The 25,933-nt window shown below is 36.6% G+C and overlaps 2 protein-coding genes across 3 annotated transcripts; both read left to right on the top strand.

The window, feature by feature from the left end:
* The first annotated feature begins 11,460 nt into the window (after positions 1 to 11,460).
* Positions 11,461 to 14,321, top strand: LOC108774374 (uncharacterized). The gene is made up of 4 exons (XM_018540467.1): positions 11,461 to 11,642; positions 12,884 to 13,185; positions 13,275 to 13,753; positions 14,037 to 14,321. The coding sequence occupies exons 1-4, from the start codon at positions 11,461 to 11,463 to the stop codon at positions 14,319 to 14,321; spliced, it is 1,248 nt and encodes a 415-aa protein (XP_018395969.1).
* A 7,291-nt stretch (positions 14,322 to 21,612) lies between these two features.
* On the top strand, positions 21,613 to 25,824 carry drongo (Arf GTPase activating protein drongo). 2 transcript variants are annotated; one of them, XM_018540478.1, is made up of 6 exons: positions 21,613 to 21,963; positions 23,936 to 24,459; positions 24,552 to 24,746; positions 24,852 to 25,034; positions 25,291 to 25,418; positions 25,511 to 25,824. In XM_018540478.1, the coding sequence occupies exons 1-6, from the start codon at positions 21,800 to 21,802 to the stop codon at positions 25,562 to 25,564; spliced, it is 1,248 nt and encodes a 415-aa protein (XP_018395980.1). In that variant the 5' UTR covers positions 21,613 to 21,799; the 3' UTR covers positions 25,565 to 25,824. The 2 variants fall into 2 exon arrangements, with proteins under 2 accessions (XP_018395980.1, XP_018395981.1); XM_018540479.1 differs by having other exon boundaries at positions 21,909 to 21,956.
* Positions 25,825 to 25,933: the final 109 nt, after the last annotated feature.

Genomic DNA, 25,933 nt, shown 5'->3' with positions numbered 1-25,933 from the left:
GAAATCACTGTTCCCCATGTGATATATGCCTATGGCCTCATCAAGCTCGCGCACTTTCACTCGTCGATCAGTCAAAACAATATCGTGGACTTTATCGATGATTTCTGGCGTATCAGCCTCAATTGGACGTCCCAAACGAGGTTCATAACATGTGGATATATGACAAAGTTTAAATTCATTCACCTAATTGTATACAGTCGCAAACGCTGATGCAGATATGCGATGAACATTAACCAAATCGGCTTTAATTTCCTTCGGCGTTAAACCTTTCATATGTAGATGTTTGATCACTGCACGAAACTCGTTTTTTTCCATTTTGCAAAAAATACAAAGGTTAAATTTTTCGCTTTAATCGTCTACAAAAATGATACCTCTCGATGAATTCCGCTCAAAATTTGACAGTATATCAGCTGAAAGATGTTACTTGTCAAAAAGTAATGTGACATGGTACTGAGACTGCCTTCTGACAGATGTTCTAAGAACTTATTGACTTGTTCTCGTAAACTGACATAGCGTGCATGTGTCATGTGAAATTGTTCAAAATTTAAATGTATAACAAATAATTCTTGCCGATTAAGAGACTCAAGTTCTCAAGATTAAAAGTATCTAATTTTAATCGGACATGTTGCAATTAAAAATTCGTATCATTAGTAATATACATTTGCGGTATCAATATTATGATATTGGGTGTACAACTTTGCTCCCGCCGTTTTTACAGGTATAAATTTATACATGTAAAAACGGCGGGAGCAAAGTTGTACACCCAATATAACAGATTTGTGTGTGTTATTATGATTTAAGTTTCGATTATACTATAACTGAAAGTTTATTAGATATAAGAGTTTTAAGTACGTTTATTAGCGCCGTGACGTCTGCGCAGTGACGTTTACGTCACATGACCCGTTCGATATTTTTGTGCGTCTTTATTCTCTTGGAAAAATGTCGCTACAATGTCGATATGTACAAAATACTTTATTTATAATTTGCTCTAAGAACATATATAAAAAAATGAGAATTGGTTAACATATATAATCCTGGTAAATAAACTTCCGAAAATACCAACACCTGATTGCCATGAAATTTTAGCAAAAACACTCCAAATAACATCAAACAATCACTCTTAAGCGAATTTTTACCGACAAAATGGTATAATGCCAAAAATATTTATGTAAACTTACGAAAACTTATCTATATAAATGTACCGTTACATAGCTCACTATAAACTACTTTCGAGAGATTATATTAATCCTAACCTCCACAAAACCTACTTCATGTTCGTAAAGAAAACCCATGGGGGGGGAGAGAGTGATGGTATGTACCAATTTCACGTAGAAATCGATGTACTCCTCAACCAGGGAATAGATGAGATAGAAGTCGCCTCGCGTGGAAGTTATGGGTCCCTTAAATGAGGGACAGAATCGCTTCTCGTGAAAGCCGTATCTCCTTAGCAGATAAACACGTAGTATATTAATAAAATAATAAGTACAAACTTTTATAACTTTATACAAACATTTATGGCATTAAGCCTTCTTGTCGGTGAAAATCCAATTAAAAGCATTCATTTGACGTCATTTGGAGTACTTCTGCCGATGTTCATTATATTCGGGCATTGGTCGATTTTGGAAGTTCAACCTCCCTGCTTTGTCTTGCCCAATTTATCACATCAGGCAGTTTTTAAAACATACTTATTATATCTGGTTACAAATATCGTAACAATAATGATAAACTAACTCCAATAATAATTACCTACGGTATATATTGTTCTCCACGATTACAGTAAAACTGCTATTTGAAATGCCAAAAATTAAAAAAAACAAAAAATAATTAAATAAAATTTATTTGCGAACACTACTTTCTAAATATTATTGTAATATCCGCAATGTGACATGACGATTTTTTCTCAAACGATTGTCACGCAATAATTTGATTTAATATCAGCAATCTACAGGAAAAAGGACGAAATGTTCTGCTATATTCTCAATAATCAGTTAAACAGGATTAGTATTATAGCTTTTTGACGAACAATTTCTAATTACAAGCAGTCACGGTCTGCTGTAACTATAATTATATCTTGTACACATACGCTACTTTCCATGATACAAATTTATGTAAATCAATTTCTATACCACCATTCTTCTTCATTTAATATACTGACGGCTAAATTTCAATTAATAAGAATGAATCAAAAGATACAAGGTCTATCGCACTTAAATTTAGATGAATGGGAAATTATTAACAAAAATGGGTAGGTAGTATTCTCAATTGACAGATAATCCTTAATAAATTATATTATCGATACAAGCATACGTACCAATAATATAATACGTACCCTTAATTTACGAAAAAACGTTATATTGTGCGCATTAACTTCTATATACTAAGTAAAACACTTTATCAATTTAACTCTAATCGATATACGTTGTTAAAAATGTCGTAAATAAAGATCATCCATTATATTAAATACTTTGCAACCTAGTGTTACGCCCAAACTCTGAGCATTCGCGTAGTGTGATTAAATAGAAGGAAGTAAAGGGAAAGAGTGTAGAAAGACGTAAAACAAATGCCTTGTTTCGCAGTTGTACGCGCAGAAGCGAGTCTTACGAGCGAGTCAATCGCATCATTTATCGCTTTGAAAAAATGGGTCCTCGAAAAGGGATACTATGAAACTTTTTTCTATGCCATGCGAATGTTGGATCTAGTTGTGAGTCGAATTTCATGCTTACAACCGGGATTGAACCACGTACGATCTCTAGTGAAAGGATATGAGAGATACGAGGTGTTATAAATGATTAAATTATTTTGAGTCGTTTTTCAAAAGTAATATTAAATTTTATTCAGTGCTAATTCTATATAAAAGTTTCAGAATACAAATGTAAGTACAAAAATTAAAAAAAACTCAAGCTATCTATAGTGGGAGTGTAACGCGGATTACATTGATTTGTAGCAAGATATATAGTAAATATTTGTTCACACATATGTACATGTTGTGCAGGAAAGAAAAAAGGGGATACAATTTTCTTTAATTAAAATTATGGTTCCTTGAGGGATTGGAGGAGTCAGGAATATAAAAAATATATATATATATCTCTAAAATATTTGACAAGCATATGGAAAGGGAGGGGAATACGGGGAATATGAACTATGACGCTTTCTTCAGGAAACGCATAAATATAAGGTATTTGAATTCTAGGAGACCATTTAGTTCTGGAAAATCGGAGGAATAGAGAATTAATGATTAGAGGTCAGGAAGACGCAGAGTTATTTTCGATCGTGAGATTCTGGATATGGTGTAGGTAATGGGCAACTTTTTCCAATGAACCGTGGGGGAAAGTGGTCAGAGATGGGTGGAGGAGAATAAGTTAGAAAATCTAAAAATGAGGAAGGATCAAAGATGGAGGGAGTGGACAAATCTAGGGGGAGGTCATCTGAGATATTAGTCGGAGAATATGAGATTGGAATTGTGAGTGAGTATGACGATTCGATTACTGATTCAGCAATTTGCGGCGCAGTAGTATGGTGATGTCAAGGACTCCGTAGAATGTTAATAAAATTTATCCGTTGAAGGGAGTTCCTTGAAAAACAACGAATGCCCAATAAAATTTAACATCAAGGTTGAAACCGATGAGATGGAAAAGAAAAGCTCCCTATTTGGCTGGTGAAGTGATTTGGCGTGATCAGGGCGGAATAGACTCTGAACTCATGAAGGCGAAATAGCTGAGCTTCAAGGAGTTCCTTTAGTAGTCACGCTGGATTGGGGACTGAGCAGAATTCGTACCAGCAACTGAACCGTACTAAATTTATATTGACGTGTAGTACTGGTTTATTTAATTGTTCTTCTACTTCTATACTTAAAATGCGCTTTCGTGGAACTCTATTTATAATCTATTTATGACAACGAAAAAGTTGTCTAGGGATCGATTGCTGTGTTAGAATCATGTGGGCGATGTGATCTATGATTTTTCGTAGAACTATGGCGCAAAATTGTCGCTGACTACGAGTTCGCAGTTGAGAAATTTATTAAATCGTAGAAGTGTGTAAATAGTTATAGATAAGCTCATAAGTTTTAAAACATCAAACGGAGCGAAAGATCCTCGCTAATTGGTCGATAAGTTTTGTTATATGGTAAAAGTAATTAACTACCACTAGATTTATAGTTTTCTTAGGAAATTGTTCCTGATCATAATTATCATTAGCTTTGTAGTGTTTTTGAACTAAGCGCCGTCGGTAATGAGTGCGATGCTAGATAAATTATAAATGAGCACTCTTCCGCTCTTTTAAGACACTAGCTTTACCAATTTTATGATTTGGTGCGACTTGGCATCTACTTTCTTATTTTTTAAGTGAAGTTTTCCAAACACAGCTTTGGTATTCGCTGTTGTATGACATAGATATAAAATTATCATGATCTGTTTATTTTTTATGGACTGTTCTTCCGTTTCCCTACTTATCGCTTCCAGTTACGCATTAGTTGGACATTTTCTCTTGACTGTCACACAAGAGTTATGGCGAGGCAAGTTTGTTAAGGACATACAGAAAAGAAAAATTCCTAAAATTAAAATTTAATATACTAATAATTATTAGTCGATACAGTCCTCGATTTCTAAAAATATCATCGAGTCGACGAACAGATCGAAAAAAAAAAGAATAGTGAAATCTACAGAACGTAACATAAAGACCTAATATTGCAAAAATCGCAACATCGTTGCGTTCATAATCGTTTGTTCTCTTGGGTAAGGCGTAAAAATAAAAAATTCAGTAGAATCAGCAATCTACTCTAGGTCATCTGTGCATTTATTCTGTCGCACAGTATTTGTTAGTTGGTATACACTCATATATGCATCATCCTTTTATGTATAAGCATTTACACAGTAAGTCTTCAATAGTATTTAAAAGATCTGTACGAACTATTTCTAAAGACATAGAAAGAGTATTGAAACACTTGCGTTTGTCTTTTACGCAGCAATAATTAATTCAAGTTACTAGCAGACGACACAGAAACTATGACAAAATCGCTACAGTCATCGATGGCACCATTATTTATTATCAGCTGGTTCCACTGTTTAGGATTATTTGAATATCCTCTCGGACAATTTTTCGGGGTCGAGATGATCAGATCTCAGTAACGGCTGAACCGATCAAGTTCTACATATGCTCAATCGACAGGAAAAACTTAAATTGTATCATAAAAGTGCTTTCATTTTTTTTCTACGTGCCCTACGAGCGGAGATATCGCGACGCAAAGTCCGGATTTGTGGATTTTCACGTTTCATTTTTTAAGATACGTCGTTATTATCAACGTCGTCGACCAGAGAAAATGTCCATCTCGTTTTTTCGATAATAGAGAGTCTTTGACTTTATGTGTTATCTCACTCTATCTATCTATATCTAATGTTGCATTGTGTGATTGTGTATCACATACGTCGCGCGCGCGGTTTAAAATCTTATTACACTAATTTAATTCTAATGTGACATGTATCATTTGTATGTGAATATAAACTTACCTTTTTAAAAAAAAGGTAGAAAAAAGCGCTAAGAGTGGGTGCTGCTGGTCAGAAAACCATTTGGGCCAGTTTCACCAACGTCAATTACTTAATCGACTGTGAAACTGACCAATCACATTTGCTGTTTAGTAGAACCATCTTTAAAAACCAACGTGGTATCCTTATTATTTAATTAAATCAATGACATGTATCATTTGTATAAAAGATTTGATATCAATAGTCGGCGCCAAATTTTTCTACCTTATTACTTACTTAATTTTAATGATATTTATCATTTGTATACAAGATTTGATATCAACAGTCGGCGCCAAGTTAAATTCTACCAAATTAAAAAGTAAAACACAAGTGGTACCTTTAATCTTGAAGAACCAATATAGTATTATTATTTAAATTCTACTAAATTAAAAAGTAAAACCCATCTAGTGTACTATCTTTATGAAATCAATTAAAGAAAACTCTCGACAGTTTCAAATAACAAGAATAGTACGGCTAATGAGAGCTATTCGCTGATATTAATGCGATAATATATACGATATGTTAAAGAGTGAATATTACATACTACGTAAGTAGTTCCCCCCCGTTGCGCGCCGAACATCCGTCGAACTTAAAACGCAAATCTAATCAACTACCGTAGTAATATTACAATTTTTGATGCTTATATCATCTAACATTGGATCTTAATAATATGTTCAAAGACATATTAAATTCTTAAATTTTAATATTAAAGTAATAAATTTGAATTGTGTTTTTGTCGATCAATAGAAATAAGCATACTTAATAACAATTTACTCTTTACGTCTCTGATTCTCTATTTTTTCTACTTCGCAGACATATCATGTATCTAAATTTCTTAATACACCTTTACTCCACTAATGCCTGTTTCCACTAATGTAGATTAACTTTAATCTCGGTTTAACTTACTGTTAATCTTTTTCTAATTTTTAGAATTAAAAAAAGATGAAGAGCAAGTTGAACCGAGATTAAAGTTAATCTGCATTGGTAGAAATGGGCATAAGTGATGCACTTACCACTTTTGGTCTTACATTCATTACTGCGTTTCAATATCATTAACTGTTAAATTTAATGAGCAATATTAACTCATCTAATTAAGTTTAATCAAAGAAAGACAATACACATTAATTAAACCTTTTAGATTTAATGAATGAATTTCAGAAGGAAATAGAATATCATGAATCATAACATAAGCATAATACAACAAAAGCATCAATACAACAAATCGCTTATAATGAACATCTTACAGAATAATGACTTTTGTGCATATACCTTAGTACAATTACTTATATTAAACTTATCTGTAGCGAAATCAGATCATCGTTGCAAGGCCTTACAATCGCACACCGCTTACACACAACCGTACGCCACCATGGTCCGCTAGGAAAAGGGGCGAGCATCAACGATGTTCAAATTTCATAATCTGACTATCGAAAGATAGTGCCATCTACTCCATGAATTAATCATGCCATCTATCGTTAATTAGCCTGATGAAAATTACAACTTCCAACATTAACTCTAACACCAAGTAACACCTGTATTCGCTGATGATGGTCCAAACAATCGGACCGAAACGTTCGAAACTTGTATCTAAGATATTTTTGTATTTAAATTGCGCACCGTTAACAGCGTTTGACTTCTTGTAGCCATTAAGAGTATTCTTATCCAGTAACTTTTGTATTCAAATATCAAGTAATATTAGGGATTAGAAAAGAAAATTTTTAAATGTTTACCTTATAACAATAGAAATTGTTAAATATCGATGAAAGGGCCACCAAATCAATTAAAAAATCCATGATAATGATTAATCTTGAAATTTGTTGCCAGTAATAGATAGCTTGTTTAATACGAAAGTATATATGAGACCCCCATAAAGCCAAAGCATACAGGCAAGAGAATTGCAGTCTGGATTGTCCGAGTGGATATTCAAATAATCCTAAACAGTGGAACCAGCTAATAACAAATAATAGTGCCATCGCTGACTGTAGCGATTTTGTCATAGTTCCTGAGTCGTCTGCTAGTAACTTGAATTAATTACTGCTGCGTATAAGACAAACGAATAATTTCTACACACCTTTTAAAAACTATTGGGGTCTTACTCTGTGCTTATATATAAAAGGATGTGATGTATACAATATGGATATATACCAACTAACAAATAATGTGCAACAGAATAAATTCACAGATGACCTAGAGTAGATTGCTGATTCTAGTGAATTTTTTATTCGTACGCCTTACCCAAAAGAACAAACTATTATAAACGCAACTATGTATTTTTGCAATATTTGGTCTTTATATTACGTATTGTAGATTCCACTATTCTTCTCTTTTCTATCTGTCGTCGACTCTATGGTATTTTTAATGATCGAGGACTGTATGGACTAATAATTATTAGTATATTAAATTTTAATTTAAGGAATTTTTCTTTTCTGTATCTCTTAAACAAGTTTCCCTCGCCAAAACTCTTGACAGTCTAAGACTAATGCGTGACCGGAAACGATAAGCAGGGAAACGGAAGAACAAGCCATTATAAATAAACGGATCCTGTAAATTTCATATATATATATATATATATTGTATATATATAACAGGTGAAAACACATACAAAAATGGAAACAAATGCGAAAAGGAGAAAAAATATACAAGGAATAAAATAAACAAATTTGCCGTGCAAAAGAAAACGAACGACCAGGATACAACCCCCACGATACGAAAAAGAAGGCGATCTCGGTGACAGTATCGTGCCGCTGCGATCACTGCCATCACTGGTCGAGTCTTTCAGTTTCTTTTGGACCGCCGCGCCGCGAGCGCGAACAGTGGATGCAGTCGAAGCGATGCGCGTGTGAAAGTTCCCCGTGTGTGCATCCTCTACAGCGGCGCGGATACGAAGATGAGAATGAGAAGTAAAAGGATGTGAGAAAGAGAAAAGGTAGAAGGACAGAAAGGTATATTACGTATAATTATACGATACGCTATCAGAGAACACATAGAAACCACGACGATAAACGAGATCATTCACACAGAGTACGAATCCTCCTTCCCGCGCCTTTAGAACGATTATCATGCACGCGTTTTTTGTGAGCCGCGTATAGAAAAAAATATTCTACATGTATAAGAAGCAAGAAGAACGCGTATCTCTCTTCTATCTCTTACTTTGTTTCTCGCATTACGAGAAATCTCTTTGCATTATTGTTATTATATGTTACTTAATCAACAATAGCATAAATCATTGTCACTTTCTTTCTTTATGTTCCAAGTATTTCTGCTCGTACAGCGCGCTGCTGTGTTGCAATCGGCATGTCGTTCTTCAAGCAACAGTTTGGATCTGTCGCGCGTATACGTGTAATAAATACCGCGCTTGGAAATGAAAGTACCGACTTCTGATGTTTGCGATTTCGCGACAGACCCGTGAACATGAATAAATTTGAATCAGCGCGGAAAACCGAGATATGAGAGAGACGAAATAAAACTGCTTGGACACAAAACGTTATCGTTGCGCTCGATGATTGCGCGAAGCTCTGATTACCACAATTCGAATATATTAGGATCATAGTAAGTATATGAAAATAGATAAGGAGATCCCGCGTTTGAGAAAGGAACGCGATACCATAAACCGCAACGATTTCTTCTGAAAACAGTCGAAGTGTCATCCACTTTCGACGTTTGCGAAAGCGGTCGTATAGCTAAGGATCTTTCGGTGCTCGATCCCGGTCCCGAGCCAGGTCGGAGGCGAAACGAGGCGGTACGAGCGGTGTGTGCGGCAGTAACGATCTTTTTCCCGTCAACGGTCCTCTGAATGAGTGCGAGTGAAAGTCCATGAGTTAAATATTTTTCGTGGTTTCGTTCCACCGAGCTGTACACTTACCGTTCGCCGCTCGGCGATGACACGGCGGCCACGTTGTGCGTGACTGCGTATACCTGCCTCGGGTTGTCTCGTGCGCGTATACCTATAATATCTTCCCTCGCATGCACATATATAATAACCGCTGCCGTAGAAAGGCCGTGGAACTCTTTGAGGAGAAAATATGCTAAGATCTTTGCGTTATTTCTTTTGCGTGACGCTCGTCAACAACCCGCACGAAGATTGCATTCATTATATCGTTTTGCCGGGAAGCGACAAGCAATATCGTGTAACTTAAATTTAAAAAGGACGTTTATATGCTCCGCGGTTATCGTTCTAGACGCGCGAAAAAGCGTTCTCGCAATCGGTTTGAGTGCTGTAACTCACGTACATCGATAAATGTATTCACGTAAACGTCGTAAACAATGATTGAAAAAGTAGCTTTGAAAAGATTTACCGCTGTAAAGATTTTTTAATATGACTGATTATCCATCGTTTAGATCCAGTAGAAAATTAAGGAAGAATTGCAATCGTATTACAGAACCTTACAACAGTTGCAAAGATGCTTCTTCTATTGAACGCAATCAATTATAATAATTCACGTCTCCGCATTGCTTTTCTCTTGACTTATCTCGACATTTATATAAAAGATTATGTAAAAGATTATCATATACATGTACGTATCTCTATGTTACGTGACGTTTATACACGAAATATGTATGTACGCGTTTTTAATTTAAAAATAAAAACAGCCGCAATTGAATTGCGGATTGTCAGTTTTATACCCGTTTTCTATATACCAATGATTAACTTTAATCTCGCCTTATCTAACACTCTACATCTTTTTTTAATTCTAAGAATGAGAAAAAGATGAAGATTATAAGTTGAATCAAAATTAAAGTTAATTTACATTGGTATAAGGTAAACGGGTGTGAGTCGACAAAGTTACGGGAAGAATTATTGTGAAAGTAATCGCATTAATTTATACCCAGAGATTATTCGAATTTGTTTGTTGAAAGCTATATATTATATAATATTATAATATAATATATTATCTATCGTGCAGGGGTGATAATTGATGATTTATGCGAAAGGACTGTTCCACCTTTACGAAGCTTTTATTAACGTTATGTGATATTTTAGGGTGTTAAAATACGTAAGCATTGGTGCTGATGTGAAAGTGGTTGGCTACTGGCCGTCTGGCTGCTGATGATGGAATGGTCGAGCGCTGCAACAGCTGATCCACACGTCTCCTAGATAATAATTACGTACATATCTACGTACGTATCTCTTGTTACGAGGTAATGCTCATTGGACTTGACCGATCAGAGTAAACGGCTGATCGATTTATCGCGATAGCGATGTCTGGAAAATCGTGACTTCGAGGACCGGCTTCGAAAAGAACCAGAATGGCTGGCGGATAATTGGACATCGTATCGCGATATATATACTATACGAACAACACGAAGTTTATAACGTAATGAACACAAAGGGCGCTTTCCATTACTCAAGTTGACCTAATTCGAAAGCTATTCTCGCATATCCGCGCTTTCTCTTCGCCTCGTACGTCACGTTGTCGAAATTTGACACGGCGGCGCCGCGCCGCGCCGCGCTGCGCCGGAGACAAGTCCCTCGGCTCGTGCCGAGGATACCGATATGATCGTTACGCGGAGAAGAACCGAGAAGAGGAGGTCAGATGGCAATAACGTATAAGCTCGAAGAAAAAGGACGACGATGACCTCCATTAACGTTCGCTCGTTCGACACGTCCCGAATAACGTAATAGGTGCTTTACACTGGCCGATTTCTTACGTGAACACGACCGAATGTGAAAGCGACCTTGAAACGTGGATCATCCGTCACACGCGCGCGTTCGATAACATTGTCTGATGAAATAAACGTGTATATATAAATTCATACATATAAAGCACGATTCGCTTTCGATAAGAAGCAGAGAAGAGACCGATCGCTATGGCCTGTAGGAATCCACGTCCGCCGACTACAAAAGCCGCGCAGCTGCGATGATTGAGCATGCGGCGATGGTTCCAGCAGCTGGCCTTGGACGAGCTTGCGTCCGATTCCTGCGGTAGCGTCAGGTAGCGTCCAAATGCCACCGAATGCCACCGAGTGCCGTCGGGGGATGCGTCCGAGTGCCGGCGTAGCGAGGCGAGCGGCGATCCCGCGCGATTCTGGAATCAGCAGTCGCATCGATCCCGGAGATGCAGAAGTCGATATTAGACGCGTTTATGCCGCCTCATCTATGATCGAACCTACGTACGACATCGAATGGTACAAGTCTTCGATCATTACGTTCTTGACAAAAATCTAAACAATTAGAAATAACATCAGTTCTTATCTCAACAAAATTATACCTTTTTAAAAAAAGGAAAAAAAGGCGCCAAGTGTGCAAAAATGAAATGAAACAAAAATGAAATGAAATCTTTTTAGTTAGCGCCAAATTATGGAAGGAATATATTTTCTTGCCATATTAATGAAATGAAACAAAAATGAAATGAAATCTTTTTAGTTAGCGCCAAATTATGGAAGGAATATAATTTCTTGCCATATACATATATAACACATATACTTTATTTCAAAAAGTAAAAGTACAAAAAACTTGGCGCTGTTAGACCTCAAAATATTGATAATAAGTGAATATATACCTAATCCAATAGCATCTTAATACTGCATTTTCTTTCTTAAATCTTTTCATTATTTTTTATATTCGGAATTATTTAATAACCATCTTATTATTGTATATTTTGAGGTCTAGCAGCGCCAAGTTTTTTGTACTTTTACTTTTTGAAGTAAAGTATATGTTATATATATGGCAGGAAAATATATTCCTTCCATAATTTGGCGCAATCTAAAAAGATTTTATTTCATTTTTGTTTCAATTCATTTTTTTATTTTATTTTTGCACTTGGCGCCTTTTTTCCTTTTTTTAAAAAGGTAATTTTGTCGAGATATCACGCATTTTGTAATGTTAAATATTTCTTATAAATCTATATATAAAATAATCTATATATAAAAACGTTCTTGACAAAAATCTAAACAATTAGAAATAACGTCAGTTCTTAGCTAATCATTGTATTTCGAGACATAGAAGAGTGACAATAAGTCACTTCTATTACTCCCAGCTTCTAAAAGTAAGACTGCTTTTCAAATTTCAAACGAAAGAAATACGATTAATAGCTTCTGGTAAAGCAGAATGTTTATTTTGTAATTGATGTTGAAAATAATTTTCTTTACTGAAAGATAAGACTATTTCTCTAGATCTGAAAGTACAAGCCAAACAATGCGAAAAAAAACTTCCAACGTTACAAAATAAATTCTACTAAACGCGGCTATTGAAACCAAATGGTGATTTTCTCGATTAATAAAAATGGAAGTTGTATTTTATTCGAAGTTTTATACGAGAAACGCGATATAACATACTTTTTGCTCCAATTTAATAAAACTATATTCAACGATATATGTATGTATATTTATTGCATGTTGTCCATCATACTTGACGGAATAATTTTCAGGATAAGATCGGACTTGGCAGATGTAGAGATTTCTAAATTCGTGAGCGGCATCGCGGGCAGCAAGTCAACGGCGTCGCGCAATAATCCACGAAGATGTTACAGAACGTCGACGAGCTCCGGTTACTCGAGCCATTCGCCGCCACTGTCGGCCGGCTCGTACTCCTATTACACGTCGGCATCAACGAGGGATCCATCGTACGGTAGCCTAGCGGTGATTCACGAGAGTGAAGCGATACCACGGCCCATTTGGCCTTCCGTCATCTATCATCATACCGAGGATCACAGTGCAGGCGATTACGAAGGTATAACGGAAGTGACGACTTCGCTGTGTTTTCACTTTCACTTTTCAAAAATCTCGTTTATCGCAGCGCGTTTTTATTTATCGTAACAGGTATTTATACGTGTCGCGTATGCGATTGCACGTATAATTATTCGCCACCGCAGCCGCAGCTAACATCATCACCATCGAGAACGTGTGAGGTGCTGCTCGAATTATCCCGAACTCTCAATTCTGTGATAGATGGCAACGTCACAACGCCACCGGAGGATATCTTGCGCGATATATCGCGTATTGTTTCCTTTGAGATTGGTATGAGGAACAACAACGTGTACGAGTACGTTTGCCCATCCTGGGCGTTCAATGATAAGAATCCAACGGTATCGTCGAGCTGCGTGAAGAACGTACCATCGAAAGTGAATCCAATCAACTCGAAACTCTGTGTCAGCCCTCGTTGCCTGTACGAGTACAACGCGCGATCCGTGCCATCGTTGCTCAAGAACGACAAGGCGATGAGACGCGAAGACGACAACGAAACGAGAAACGACTCCGCGAGGAAGAAAGCTTGCGAAACCGAGTCCAAGTATTCAACGGTGAGTACTAGCTCTCTCTCGCTTGGGTTCGATTAGATTAGCATTATAGCTTTTTGAAAAAGAAAACATTCTTCGGATTTACATTGTTTGATTAATGCTCGTTTTCACCAACGTAGATTAAATTTTATCTCAGTTTAACTTTCTCTTGCTCATCTTCTTTTAATTCTAAAAATTAGAAAAAAATAAAGCGTATCAAGTTGAAGATTGAAATATTCATATTTTCAATCAATGTTCAGCAAGCGTATATATAGTCATACTGTATGGAGGAACATTATTTCAACAGTTAATATGCAGCGACGTCAGGTCATCCACCGAAGGAACAATTGCCTCGTTGAGCGCGAACGACTGGAATCGTCGCTTAGCTGTTCGAGGCCTGGGCGAGGATTTTGACTTCACGCTCGACGTGACGCAAACCGAGCGTTTAGGCCGGACGATTGCGAGAGCGAAACGGAAGCGGCAATGGTGCAGAGCTCTGACAACTCTCTTCGGTCTAGTTTTTTTCGTGTTGAGCGTCGTTGTCGTCTCGTTATCTGTAACGAGGGGTCGCAAGGTGTTTGGGAGCATGTAAGATTCAAAAGGCAAGAGCTTACGCACCGCGTGATCTAACATTTGTTCGGGAATATTTTTTTCTCGTAAAATTAAAGGAACTGATCAGTCGAATTGGAACACTCTTCGATTACTCTTACCGCATAAACATTTTGCGATACAAATTCTTTCGTTCTATTATATACATATCTATGCCTTTTGCCTTTAAAATATATATATGTACATATATATGTATTAAACGTGATAAACACGAAAAAGATCTTGCAATCACGATATATGGCTGTGACCATGTTCTTTTGCATGCGTATAGTGTTAAATATCGTATAGCGCATGATCGTGTTAAATATCGATAAATTAGACTTCTCGCAGGAACAGGTGCGAATAACGTTAACAGTTGATTGACGTCGTGCAAAAGAAAAAAAAACGGGTACCTATATAGAACCAGGACGACTTCGACTGTATATGAACAACTCCAGTTAACTTAATGGACGATTAATTCAACTATACAGAACTGTTCGAAGTAAAATTGTATAATTCATTGTCTTTGATCTTTTTTTTCTGTATATTAACTCTGGTTTACTGATTTGTTCAATTAATTTATTGTACAATGGCCTGGTTTACATCGTGCACTTGATACGCGTACTAACTGGTTACTTTCTATTAAATTATCTTAATTTCGGCGATATATGTAAATGTATACACAATAAACGTATTTAGTTAAACATTTTGATGCGTATTGTATCAATTTTATAAATCATTCTTTAAATACATTGCTGAAATTAAGATAATTTAATAGAAAGTAACTATAGTTAGTACGCGTATCAAGTGCACGATGTAAACCAGGCCAATCATATTATTTGTATCAATATATAATTAAAAGTTCTAATAAAAAATTTCACAGAAGGTACATTTTACATTAATAAACAGAGTTAATGAAACAGACGAAAAATTTGTTAATTAGTAAGAAAATAAATTACAGTTTGGATCAATAAGCTCAAACAGAGCAGAGATTAAGTATAACAAAAAATAATCCACATTAATAAAATATTACTTAATAAGCTAATTACTGATTATTAATTCAGTATTGAATCACTTATTATTACATTACCCCGTAAAATTTCTCACTAAAATGTTGTTTCTGATCTAATTTTTTTGTTTTCCATATCTTAAATAACACAGAATATAATTCTATTTAATTTAAAAAAATATAAACTTCGCTTGACAAGTTAATCTCTAATTAAGTTAATCAGAGTTTAGTCGGATCGAGCCATACCCCAAGGCTAGCTAGTAACTTGCGCGCGCCAATTTGACACTAGTCCAAGCACTCTCCAAGCTAGTCGCGCTCGGCGCGGCGCTGCGAACGACGGGCGAAGGAAGTCGTATAATGGATATGTGTCGTATGCTTCTATGTATATGCATGGTGTATATGTTTGTATTGTACATCAATTGGTGAATGACAGGTGGAGCGAATTGTCGAAGGGATGAAACGTTAAAATTAAAAAACGAATCGACGTTTCAAGTAGTCATCTGTAGCAGTGATTTTTAGCTGGACACACCGATAGTATCTGCTCTTACAAAATCGACATATTTGTGCATTTGTCAGAAACATTTTAGGTTTTCTACTCTACGATCTCGTCCAGGTTATGCTCATATCGATCTCTTTCACATTTGACCGATTGTTGTCCCGTGGAGGCTCAATATTCTTTCCCTCGAGGTAAGAAATCATCCTTCTTTCCGCACTTTCGGAAGTGAGCGTGTACAGCAAACGCAGTGGTGATAAGAAACGATGATAGGTGATGATTGAGATCGTGCGATCTGCGAGCTGCAGCTGTACTGTCGCTCTGAGATGGATATTTGACATTTTTGTCATCTCTCTCCCTCTTTTTCTAAAAAAAAAATTGCTTCTCTATGATTTTAGATCATAAAAATAAGTTAGATACAGAATGGTGTGCGTGCCATGCTTTGCGGTTCCTATAATTCTAATAATATGGAGGTTCCTTATACAACCGTTATTGATCAAATGGTGGCAGTTGAGAAGTAAAGGACAGGAGGTCAAGGAAGATCAGCCGTGTCCAGATTTGATAAAGGAATGCAAAAATGGAACATGCACTCTATCATGGAAAGATAAAGGTGATACGGTAAAAAAAAGCGAGTAAAAACACTGAGTTGCTTTCTTCGATACATGCAATTTGCACAATCTACATGGGTTACATCAACGCTTACATTTTTGTTAAAAAAAAACAGAAATTTATATAATTTAAATACATTCTATTATGAGAATCGCTTAAGATATTAATCGATCCATATTTGACTAAAAATGAGATAATTCCTTGTTTCAATTAATCGAGCTATGTATGTTCTTTGTAATGTGATAATATTTGATGTCAGTATGTTGAATTAAAACATTTTTTTATATGTATTAAAACACATTAAAGATTAGCTATGTGGTTTGTAAAGGGTCTTTTTGTTATACATATGTGCACATACCAAGATTTGTTAAATAAAGTACCATTATTTTATGTATAATAGAATAAATATATAATATATACAAACGTTCTTTTATTAATTTTTACTCCAATATTATTTTAATTTAGTTTATGATTTAAAGCTGTAATTAAATTTTAAAGGATGAGCACATAAAAATATTTAAACAACAAAGTATAGCAATTACCTTTATTTACAAATACTTTACTTAGTTCTCAATACTAAACGTCAATAAAACTAATCAACCTATGATACTAAATTTATGACTTATTTGTTTCATACATATGTATTTCAATTAAATTTGCACTTCGATCTCCATGTTTTATTATGTATGAAACAATTACAGAAAAAATATTTTTGTATTATAAAATACAGTTAGTACAGTTAGAGTATAATTATATTACAGAGAGATATGCTAATTTTTATGGAATATCCATAAATTGTAAATTTAATATTGAATTATTATATAATCCGTTCACAGATATTTATATAGAATTATCGAAACGTTTATTATCTCTCTTTGGTAATCCACGAGTCCACCAATTAATAATTAGTATTTATTCTGAATAATCCTTATAAACAATATCTTATCAATAAAAGACTTAAATCTATAGGATTAAAATATTTTTAATGAAAAGATAATTATTAAGTCATTAAAATTTATATATATATTATATATTCAAATTTTATAAATGCTTTATAAGTATAGAAGAGAAACTGTCGAAAATTCAAAGTCTTTGATTAAAATACAAGATAAAAAATGTGATATCCTAATGAGGTAGTAGTAAGATTCATTTAAAAAAAAAACTATTCATAAGTAATATCTAAATTATTGACATTTATTCGACCATCATAAGCTTAATATCATATACATATAATGATAAGTTTAGAAAAAGGTGAAATTAAAGGTCCATAATCTTCATATGTTCATATCTGTAAGAGAAACATAACGCCAAGTAAGTTATTATTATGTATGTTTTCAAAATAATGTGATCGAACATAATATTAGAATTAAAAAATAGTTTTTAATGATGAAGGTGACTCATAAAAAAATGGGAAACGAATTGTATAAAGAAACATAAGAATGCTATACATACGCCATATTGGGCGCGTTCGACGGACTTAATAGTTGAGTGAGCACTCGCTGTTATTGATGTATTCTTTTACATTTGTAGATCTGAAATTTTAATTGGGTGATGTAGAAGAATACACCAATAACAGCAAGCGCTCACTCAACTGTTGAGTCCGCTGAACGCGCCCATTGGGTGGTATTTGGTGATATTGGGGAGCTTTCCAATAAGCGACACTGTGTAACACAGTGATCATTTCATCTTTGTTTAACGTTGACGAACAACAAGGATGTAATGATTCGCTATGTTGCACTCCGTGTCGCTTGTATACTCTGTTGGAAAATTCCCATTGTAAGGCGATGTTTTTCATCTATAGTTTCATACATTCCAACTATTCCTATATCCAAACCATGGTGGAATAAAATAGAGGTGTGCTGTTGCGCAAGGAGATGATTAACCAATGACGGTGGTGGAACAAGTGGCCTGCCATATTAATATATCAGCCAATCAGCGTTTTTTCCGCGATACTCAAAATGTGGTCTGTTTTCTTTTCCTGTATTAGAACTCTCTCGCTTTCGACAAATACATTTTTTTTTTTATATTCTCTGTCGGAAGAGCATCAGGTAAAAGATTTCTAACTGTTGTTGGAGAATAATCTCCATGATATTCGGATTTTTTTTGTAGCACGTTGGAAGAAAATGAATCGAACAAATACGTCCTAAAACATTTTTTAATTAAATAATTTTTATATTTTGTAATATAAATTTGTATTATACTAATAACATTTATTTTATATATTATTTACCACTTTTGAGGTTAACCTCTTTGCCACAAACTTTCATCCATTTTGCCGCTGTCACTATTTTTTGGAAACGAAAAAAACTTTATTTTATTTACTTTCGCATTTTCACTGCGATTTTTACACCCTTTAACACCACCATTCTTTACAAAAATAAATCACAAGTCAGTCTCAAATTCGTTTCCTTTACTATAATTATATTCCAATATAGAAGGCGACTTGTTCCAACGCCATATGTGCGCAGAACGAATCAAAACTTGGTGTACCTGACGAGCTCACCTCTATTTTTATTCCACCATGATCCAAACCATCGATCATCAATCTTGTATCAAGTTTAAATTTCAAGCCAAGTCCTTCCATTCTATCAAACTTATTTGGCGCTTTGTGTCCGATCTTTACAGGCCTTCATAAACAATATAATAATTTGTGATGTATTTGTTTATTTCCGCGATTTCGTCCCACACGCACGCACGCACACACAGTACCAGATTAACTCTCCCACTTTCATATCACCGTTTATAATTGTTATACGTTTCGGTTGTTTCTTTTTCGTTTTATCAGGATCTTCTTCCTTCGATTTTTCCTTGATTACTTTAGCCTTCTGCTCTTTCTCGTTTATTTTACGCTTTTCAGATTCTTCTTTTCTCACTCTTATTTTCATTTTTTTCCAGTATTCCGTCTGTTTCTTAATCTTAAATGACATTTTAATGGTTTCTTTTATGTATAATTGTCATCGTGTCACTACTTTTCACACAAGAATTTTCAGAACAATTCTCAGAAGAACCCTCAGAAGAATTCTCTCGCAAGACACGGTCGAAGTCGGCCACACTTTCAAAAATATACAAAAGAAAACACCCGAGTCGAGACGCGTCCGCCCCGGTCGGGTGGTTCGTTGGAACATAGAGACCCTCTCTCTACTGAAACACGTCAATGTATACTCATGGTATAAGAATAAGGGTATGCTCACGCCGTGGACACCCACTGCGCAGTCAAAGCGTGACGTCACTCTCGGGGCCAATCAGATCGCCCAAACGAGAACATGGTGGCTCCTGATACTTGACATGGTTAATGTTCGGTGATACATACGATACGTACACAATGTCCTGTTGTATAAAAGGTTGTGGCAATTATTATCGCAAAACAAAATTGCTTAACGGAAACAGCATAAAATATTTTTCGTTTCCGAAAGATTTAACGATTGCATCTAAATGGCTTGCTGCATGTGGAAATCAAAACGTTAATATTAAAAAAGGTAAGATTTTGTATTTCTTGTAAATGTACAAATGTAACGAAATCAACTGTATATAATTTTGCTAAAGAAATACAACTAAAGAAATACAACTAAAGAAATACAATATATATATCTCTGAAGGAAAAGGTATTAACATTTTTATATATTTGTTTCATAATAAATTCTTCTATCTTTGTTGAGTTTGTAATGTTTACTTATGGTTACATTTTGTTACAAGATATTCATTAGTTCTTAAATTATTTAAAAACGTATTTTTCCTGTAAACTTTAAATCAAAATAAAATAAAATATCTGACGAAAATGCTGCTAACATAAGTTGTTTGGAAACAGCAGTTTTAAATTTACCGCTTGTTTGTGTGACGTCACACTTTGACAATTTTAATTGGTCGCATGCGCGTGAGCATACCCTTATTCTTATACCATGTGTATACTTACACTTACGCAGAGAGAGAGAGAGAGAGAGAGAGAGATCGAAAGAAATCTTACGCGTGCGTAAGAGCGTCAATTGAACAATGCCTATCTTTAATTATTATTTTAAGATGAAATGCGTGGTATGTATAATTTGCGATTTACTTGACTTCTTCAACTGTTTTTGTTATTCTTTTATTCGTTTTTTATATATACATTTCTTTGTATACATTGTATGTATTGTGCATATATATATATACATATAAACTATAGAAAAAAACGAAGAGTTACTTGAACCAAAGTTAAATTTATACATTTTGATAAAAATGGGCATAGACTCATGCGTCACCATGTAAACAGATTACCTCGATTTAATCTCGATTTTATTATTGGATCTTTAGCTTATTTTTTTTATTCTTAAGACATATAACAAGATAAAAAGTAGTCTAACAGAGATAAAAATTTAATCTACGTTGGTAAAACTGTACATTAATTGTTATTTGTTTCAAGTTTATTCACGCAGGTGATAAAACCGCGTAGAAAAAAGTGCAGTTTTGCGATAATATAAGTACGACGATAGCATTACGTTATCAATACATACACGCTTTTACTTATGAAGCACCTAATATACAACAGTAAATCGCATGAATTTATAACTCACAAAAGGGAACCTCTCGAGATATTAAATTCTGATTTTAATGAAACTTAATAAACTTATTATGGCTTACATAAAGAGATGAATTTAGAAAATATCACTTTAAAGGAATGAAATCACGCCCTTTTCGCCGCAATTGATACTTTCCAAATTCATCTCTTTATGTAAGCTACAAGTTCACAAAGTTTCATTAAAATTAGAATTTGACATCTTGAGAAGTTTCTTTGTCAGTACTGCGTTATTAATCTATAACTAAAGAGTTTTTGCTATAATTAAGCAATTCCGCGGATCGATTTAATTGCCGATTTTAATCTATCAGATTTTAATCGAAGTCGCCCTCTGGCTGTGTGTGACGTATGCACGTATAAACGCAGCTGACTCTTTCTAAAGACGGATTCACCCTCCATCCAATGAGAAGATCCATTTCCTAGAAACGAAAATGGCGTCTCACACAATCCCTAGGATCCACGCGCTTTCATTGGATGTATCACTTGGACGTATCCCTGTAAAACGCTTGTTTCACAGTGACCGAAGTCCGAGGAAGGGAGCGAAAGCGAGCGAGCGAGGGCTAAGGAAGAATGAAAGAGAGAAGGAGAGTGAACGCAGCGGCGCTGCGCACACCGCACAGTCAGTTTTTGTAGGCGCGGCGTGATAGGTGGTTCGTACACACACAGTCCCTGGCACGTACCTAGGGATCGGCGCCCGTGTTCGACACAGCTCGACGACCTAGGTAGGCCCGAGTTCATCTCGCGAGGGCGCAAACCCGTTCCCGCCGCGCGCGAGCGCGCGTACCCACGGGCTTAACGTACGTAGTGGCGCAGGCAGACGGGGGCATGGCGTCTACGAAGAGGAAGCTGGACGAGAGGAACCTGAAGACGCTCCGCGAACTGGTCTCGCAGCCGGGCAACAAGGAATGCTTCGACTGCAACCAGCGCGGGCCGACTTATGTCAACATGACGATCGGCTCGTTCGTCTGCACCTCTTGCTCTGGTATGCTGTAAGTAGCTCTGGCTCCAAAAGTTCTCTCTCTGTCTGTTCGTCGCCCTCTTTACCCCGCTACCACACCGCCCTCGCGGACGATTCCTGGATCGCGTGTTAACTGCCCTCCCCCTCCCGTATCCCCTCCCCCTCGCGACATGACATTGGGTAAATGTCACACTAACATTTTATTGTACTAACGTCTCGTTTCGGATGAAACGAGGACGTTGCGAAGATGGGGGTCCGCGAGATCACCCAACCACTCTCCCCCATGGAACGGTCTCGAAGAAAAGGGCACGGCGAGTTGGAGCACAGCGAGGTCAGCGGTACCACACGTTCGATGGTATCGGGATCGTCGCGCATAGCCGTGCGTTCTATATCGCGTTCTAAATCCTAATCCTGACTGTAATTCGTGGTGGCGATTATAAATAAAAAGAGGGAAAATCCGTATCGCGCGCGCGTGATCGCCAAGCGGGACAGATGGTGTCCTGGTGAACACCACCGCTGCCGTTATCCTCGAAAATGTCCTTTTATGTGGGACGCAGCCTGTATGTATGAAAATCGCTTCGGGCGACGTACACGTGTACAGGACCAGGCCTCTTCTTCGCAAGCGTTGCGTTGCGACGCGAAGAGAAGAGAAAGATAGAGAGAGAGAGAGAGAGAGAGAGAGAGAGAGAGAGAGAGAGAGAGAGAGAGAAGGAGAGAAAGCGAGGGAGAGACTGTGCGCTCTCGCGCACGGTCTCTAAATGAGTCATCGCGTTAAAACGTCGGCGGCGTCCACGCGCGGCCAGGAAGTTAGCGCTATCAATCGACGTCGACGTTTTCTTTGTGCGCAGTTCTGGGTTTATCGTTGGTCAAAAAATAGTCAAAATGTTACGCGCTCCGTTAAGGAAAAAGAAATTAAAGGAAACATCCTTTTTCATCCTCGTCCCTTTTTCCCCTCTTTTTACCTCTTTTTTTTCTCTCTCTCTCTCTCTTTCTTATTTCCCTTCCAGGAAACTGCGATCACTCACGCGTGATACGCGAGGTGCCGATTATCGACTCGCGCCTTTTAATCGGTCAAGTCGCATTGCGCGAGAGGCGGTCGCGTCGCACCGCATCGCGTCGCATTGCACTGCACACGCGCGCACGTGCGGATTTTTAAATCTCATTATGTACAGATATACTATATTTGCAAACCTATACGTATTGCGAGCTTCGTTATTATTCGTCACGGAAACTTAACGATTGACGTACAGCAAGCCGGGGGACAAAAGTATCTCAGAGCGAGCCGCGATCGAAAAAAAAATATCTATGACGTAATTACAATTGCTACCCCCCCCCCCCCCTCTCTCTCTTTCTCTTTCTTGTTTCACATTCTCTAACAAATAATTTCGAATTGATAAGCGTATAGAAACGCTCAGTTTCCAAAATATAAGATAACGTTTCTCCGTTACCATCGATCAGCTGACGTAAATTATTGTAAATATTTTCGTAGAAAAGACACAACAATGATGATAGTTTGTTCAACTGTAGATGCGTTTACATGAGATCTGGGGCTCTATTCTTGAAAAGCAACGTATGCGAAGGTCTAGGGAAATACTATAGTATACGTAACGTATACTATAGTATTTTTCTAATTTTTCGTATACGTTTCTTTTCAAGAATAGACCTGTTCTTTTTCGATGAGTATTTTAAATTGGTGCGTTAATGCAATATTGTCTTGGTGCAGTAAGTAGCATAGTTTGTTTCACTCCAACTTAATGCACCGAGACAATGTACTTAAAATTTCTCTGTTATCGCTGATAAGCTGATGTACACGTGTCGTATATTATCGTCAATATTTTTCGTGAAAAAGACCCAATGCCTACATTTTTATAAACACTGGAGATGCATTTACGTAAATCACGTTACGATAAGCAAGATTATCCCGCACCTGTCCGATCTATTCGATCTCTGTGTCGATATCGAGTCAGAATCCTCATCTACAAGCCGTCGTGTTGCATTTCCAGACGAGGCCTGACTCCACCGCACAGGGTAAAGTCGATTTCCATGGCGATGTTCACCCAGGACGAAATAGACTTCATAAAGGAGCACGGCAACGAGTACTGCAGGAGAATATGGCTGGGTTTGATGAACTCGAACTCCCCGCAGAACTTGGACACTAAGGACGAGCAAAAGATGAAAGACCTGATGAGCGCCAAGTACGAGCTTAAAAGATATTATCTAGACCCGTCGATCGCAAATCAAAATACAATAACGACGCAGCCAAGATCACAGTCCACGAGCGGCATTCCGAGGGTACCGAACTCGGGAGCGTCCACAACGCTGCCCGCACCGGTCGGCCAGAAGCCGAGCAACACGGATGCGTTGAATAATTCCAACAATTTCTCGACGGACTTCGTCGCCGACTTCAGCAAAGTTCCTGATCCCTTCTGCCCGACGACGGCGGCGCTGGTCGGTCAACAGCAGCCGATCGCACCGCAGCCGTTCTTCGCTAATTTTGACAATAATCCAGTCTTCAATAATTCGAAGAGTGAGTAACGGTATCAGAGTGTCTCTGTCTTCCTTATGTTAGAATATCGAAATTGTAACGCTTGTCTTATAATGAATAATTTTATTATTGAGGTATGGAAACGTCCGCAATGTTTAATCAGGTCGGTGGAAACGCCACGATGAATATGAATGGGATATATGCGCCACCCTCGGAAGATCGTTACGCGGCACTTAAAGACTTAGACTCATTAATGAAGCAAACGCAATTGAAAGAAGAGACGACTGGAACCTTATCTACGTCCACATGGAATGCAAATAATTCAAATGGTGAATATTGTTAATTTGCAAGTTTGGAACAAAGCGCCAATTAATTACTTAGCTTATCGCTCTATTAAGAGAAAGCATCAGAATATTTAAAATTCTCAATTGCAGCACCGAACGCTACCTGGAGTATAGGAGTAAATAATCAAACGCACGTCATCTCAAACCCGTTCACGGGTGGTGATTTATGGCGGCCGTCTGCAAATGTAGTCAACAATAATACTCAATCCGTCGATAGCTCTCTGTACAACCCCGCGAATCCATTTAAATCGACTCAGTTTCCTGTAAATAATGGTGAGATACGAGAAAATTCATTTCTAAACTAAATTTCTTAAAAAATACAGCTACTATACAACTTTCAGATAACGCGATTATTTCTTCCAAGTTATTTTTTATTAGTATTATATATGCATTTGTTTTGATCTTTTCAAAATTGAAAAAAAAAAGGAAATAATTCAGTAATCATGGATAAACAATAGAAATATCGTGTTTATATTTATCGTCAGTAGTTTGCGTTAGTGTTTAGTCTAATACTGAAATGAACTTTCAGATTCGCAATGGATAGGCATTGGCACACCTAGTAACGGAGACGTACTCCAATTAAGTCAACTCATGACGCCGTTAACGAACAAAGTATGGCAACCAACAGTACCAGCGTATCATGCAAATCCGTTCATGGTAAACCATAATTTTGAATTCTCTGTAACAAATTCGGCAAATATTTGTTCCTCGATAAGCTTTGTTCACTTTGTCGTTTATTGTCGTTACAGGTGGGCACGGGAGTAAGCAACATGACAAGGAATTCAAACAACCCCTTCTTATGATTATGTACGCGTAAGCTTTTAATGGAGTTACGAACAAATAATGCGAACTAAAATTTATTTAGATTAGGCAAATTGTTATATACGTGACCTTATTGGCAATTAGTGCCATTAACTTTTATCCCCCAGGAGCACCAATCTCATATCTATATAAATGAAAAAGAATAATACTTTTATTTATGAATATATAATATACACGTTAATAAAGATTAATATTTGTTACTAATCATGAATGTGTTACTTGGCGATACTTCCAACTTCTTGGCGACACTGATTTTTATATAGAAAATCTTTCTTTTTTTTTCCATTGATTTTTCTCAACATACATGTATCTAAAAAAAACCAATTCTACAACATAGTAACGATGTGTTT

This window comes from Cyphomyrmex costatus, unplaced genomic scaffold, assembly GCF_001594065.2.
Source record: "Cyphomyrmex costatus isolate MS0001 unplaced genomic scaffold, Ccosl1.0 scaffold251, whole genome shotgun sequence".
NCBI lineage: Eukaryota > Metazoa > Arthropoda > Insecta > Hymenoptera > Formicidae > Cyphomyrmex > Cyphomyrmex costatus.
This window is presented reverse-complemented; position numbering and strand designations above follow the sequence as displayed.

Coding starts and splice junctions, on each gene's coding strand:
- drongo (XM_018540478.1), top strand. CDS start 21,800: ATGGCGTCTACGAAGAGGAAGCTGGACGAGAGGAACCTGAAGACGCTC. Junction 21,964..23,935: donor ACCTCTTGCTCTGGTATGCT/GTAAGTAGCTCT, acceptor TTGCATTTCCAG/ACGAGGCCTGACTCCACCGC. Junction 25,035..25,290: donor TCAGTTTCCTGTAAATAATG/GTGAGATACGAG, acceptor ATGAACTTTCAG/ATTCGCAATGGATAGGCATT.
- LOC108774374 (XM_018540467.1), top strand. CDS start 11,461: ATGCCACCGAATGCCACCGAGTGCCGTCGGGGGATGCGTCCGAGTGCC. Junction 11,643..12,883: donor CCTACGTACGACATCGAATG/GTACAAGTCTTC, acceptor AATAATTTTCAG/GATAAGATCGGACTTGGCAG. Junction 13,754..14,036: donor CCGAGTCCAAGTATTCAACG/GTGAGTACTAGC, acceptor TTATTTCAACAG/TTAATATGCAGCGACGTCAG.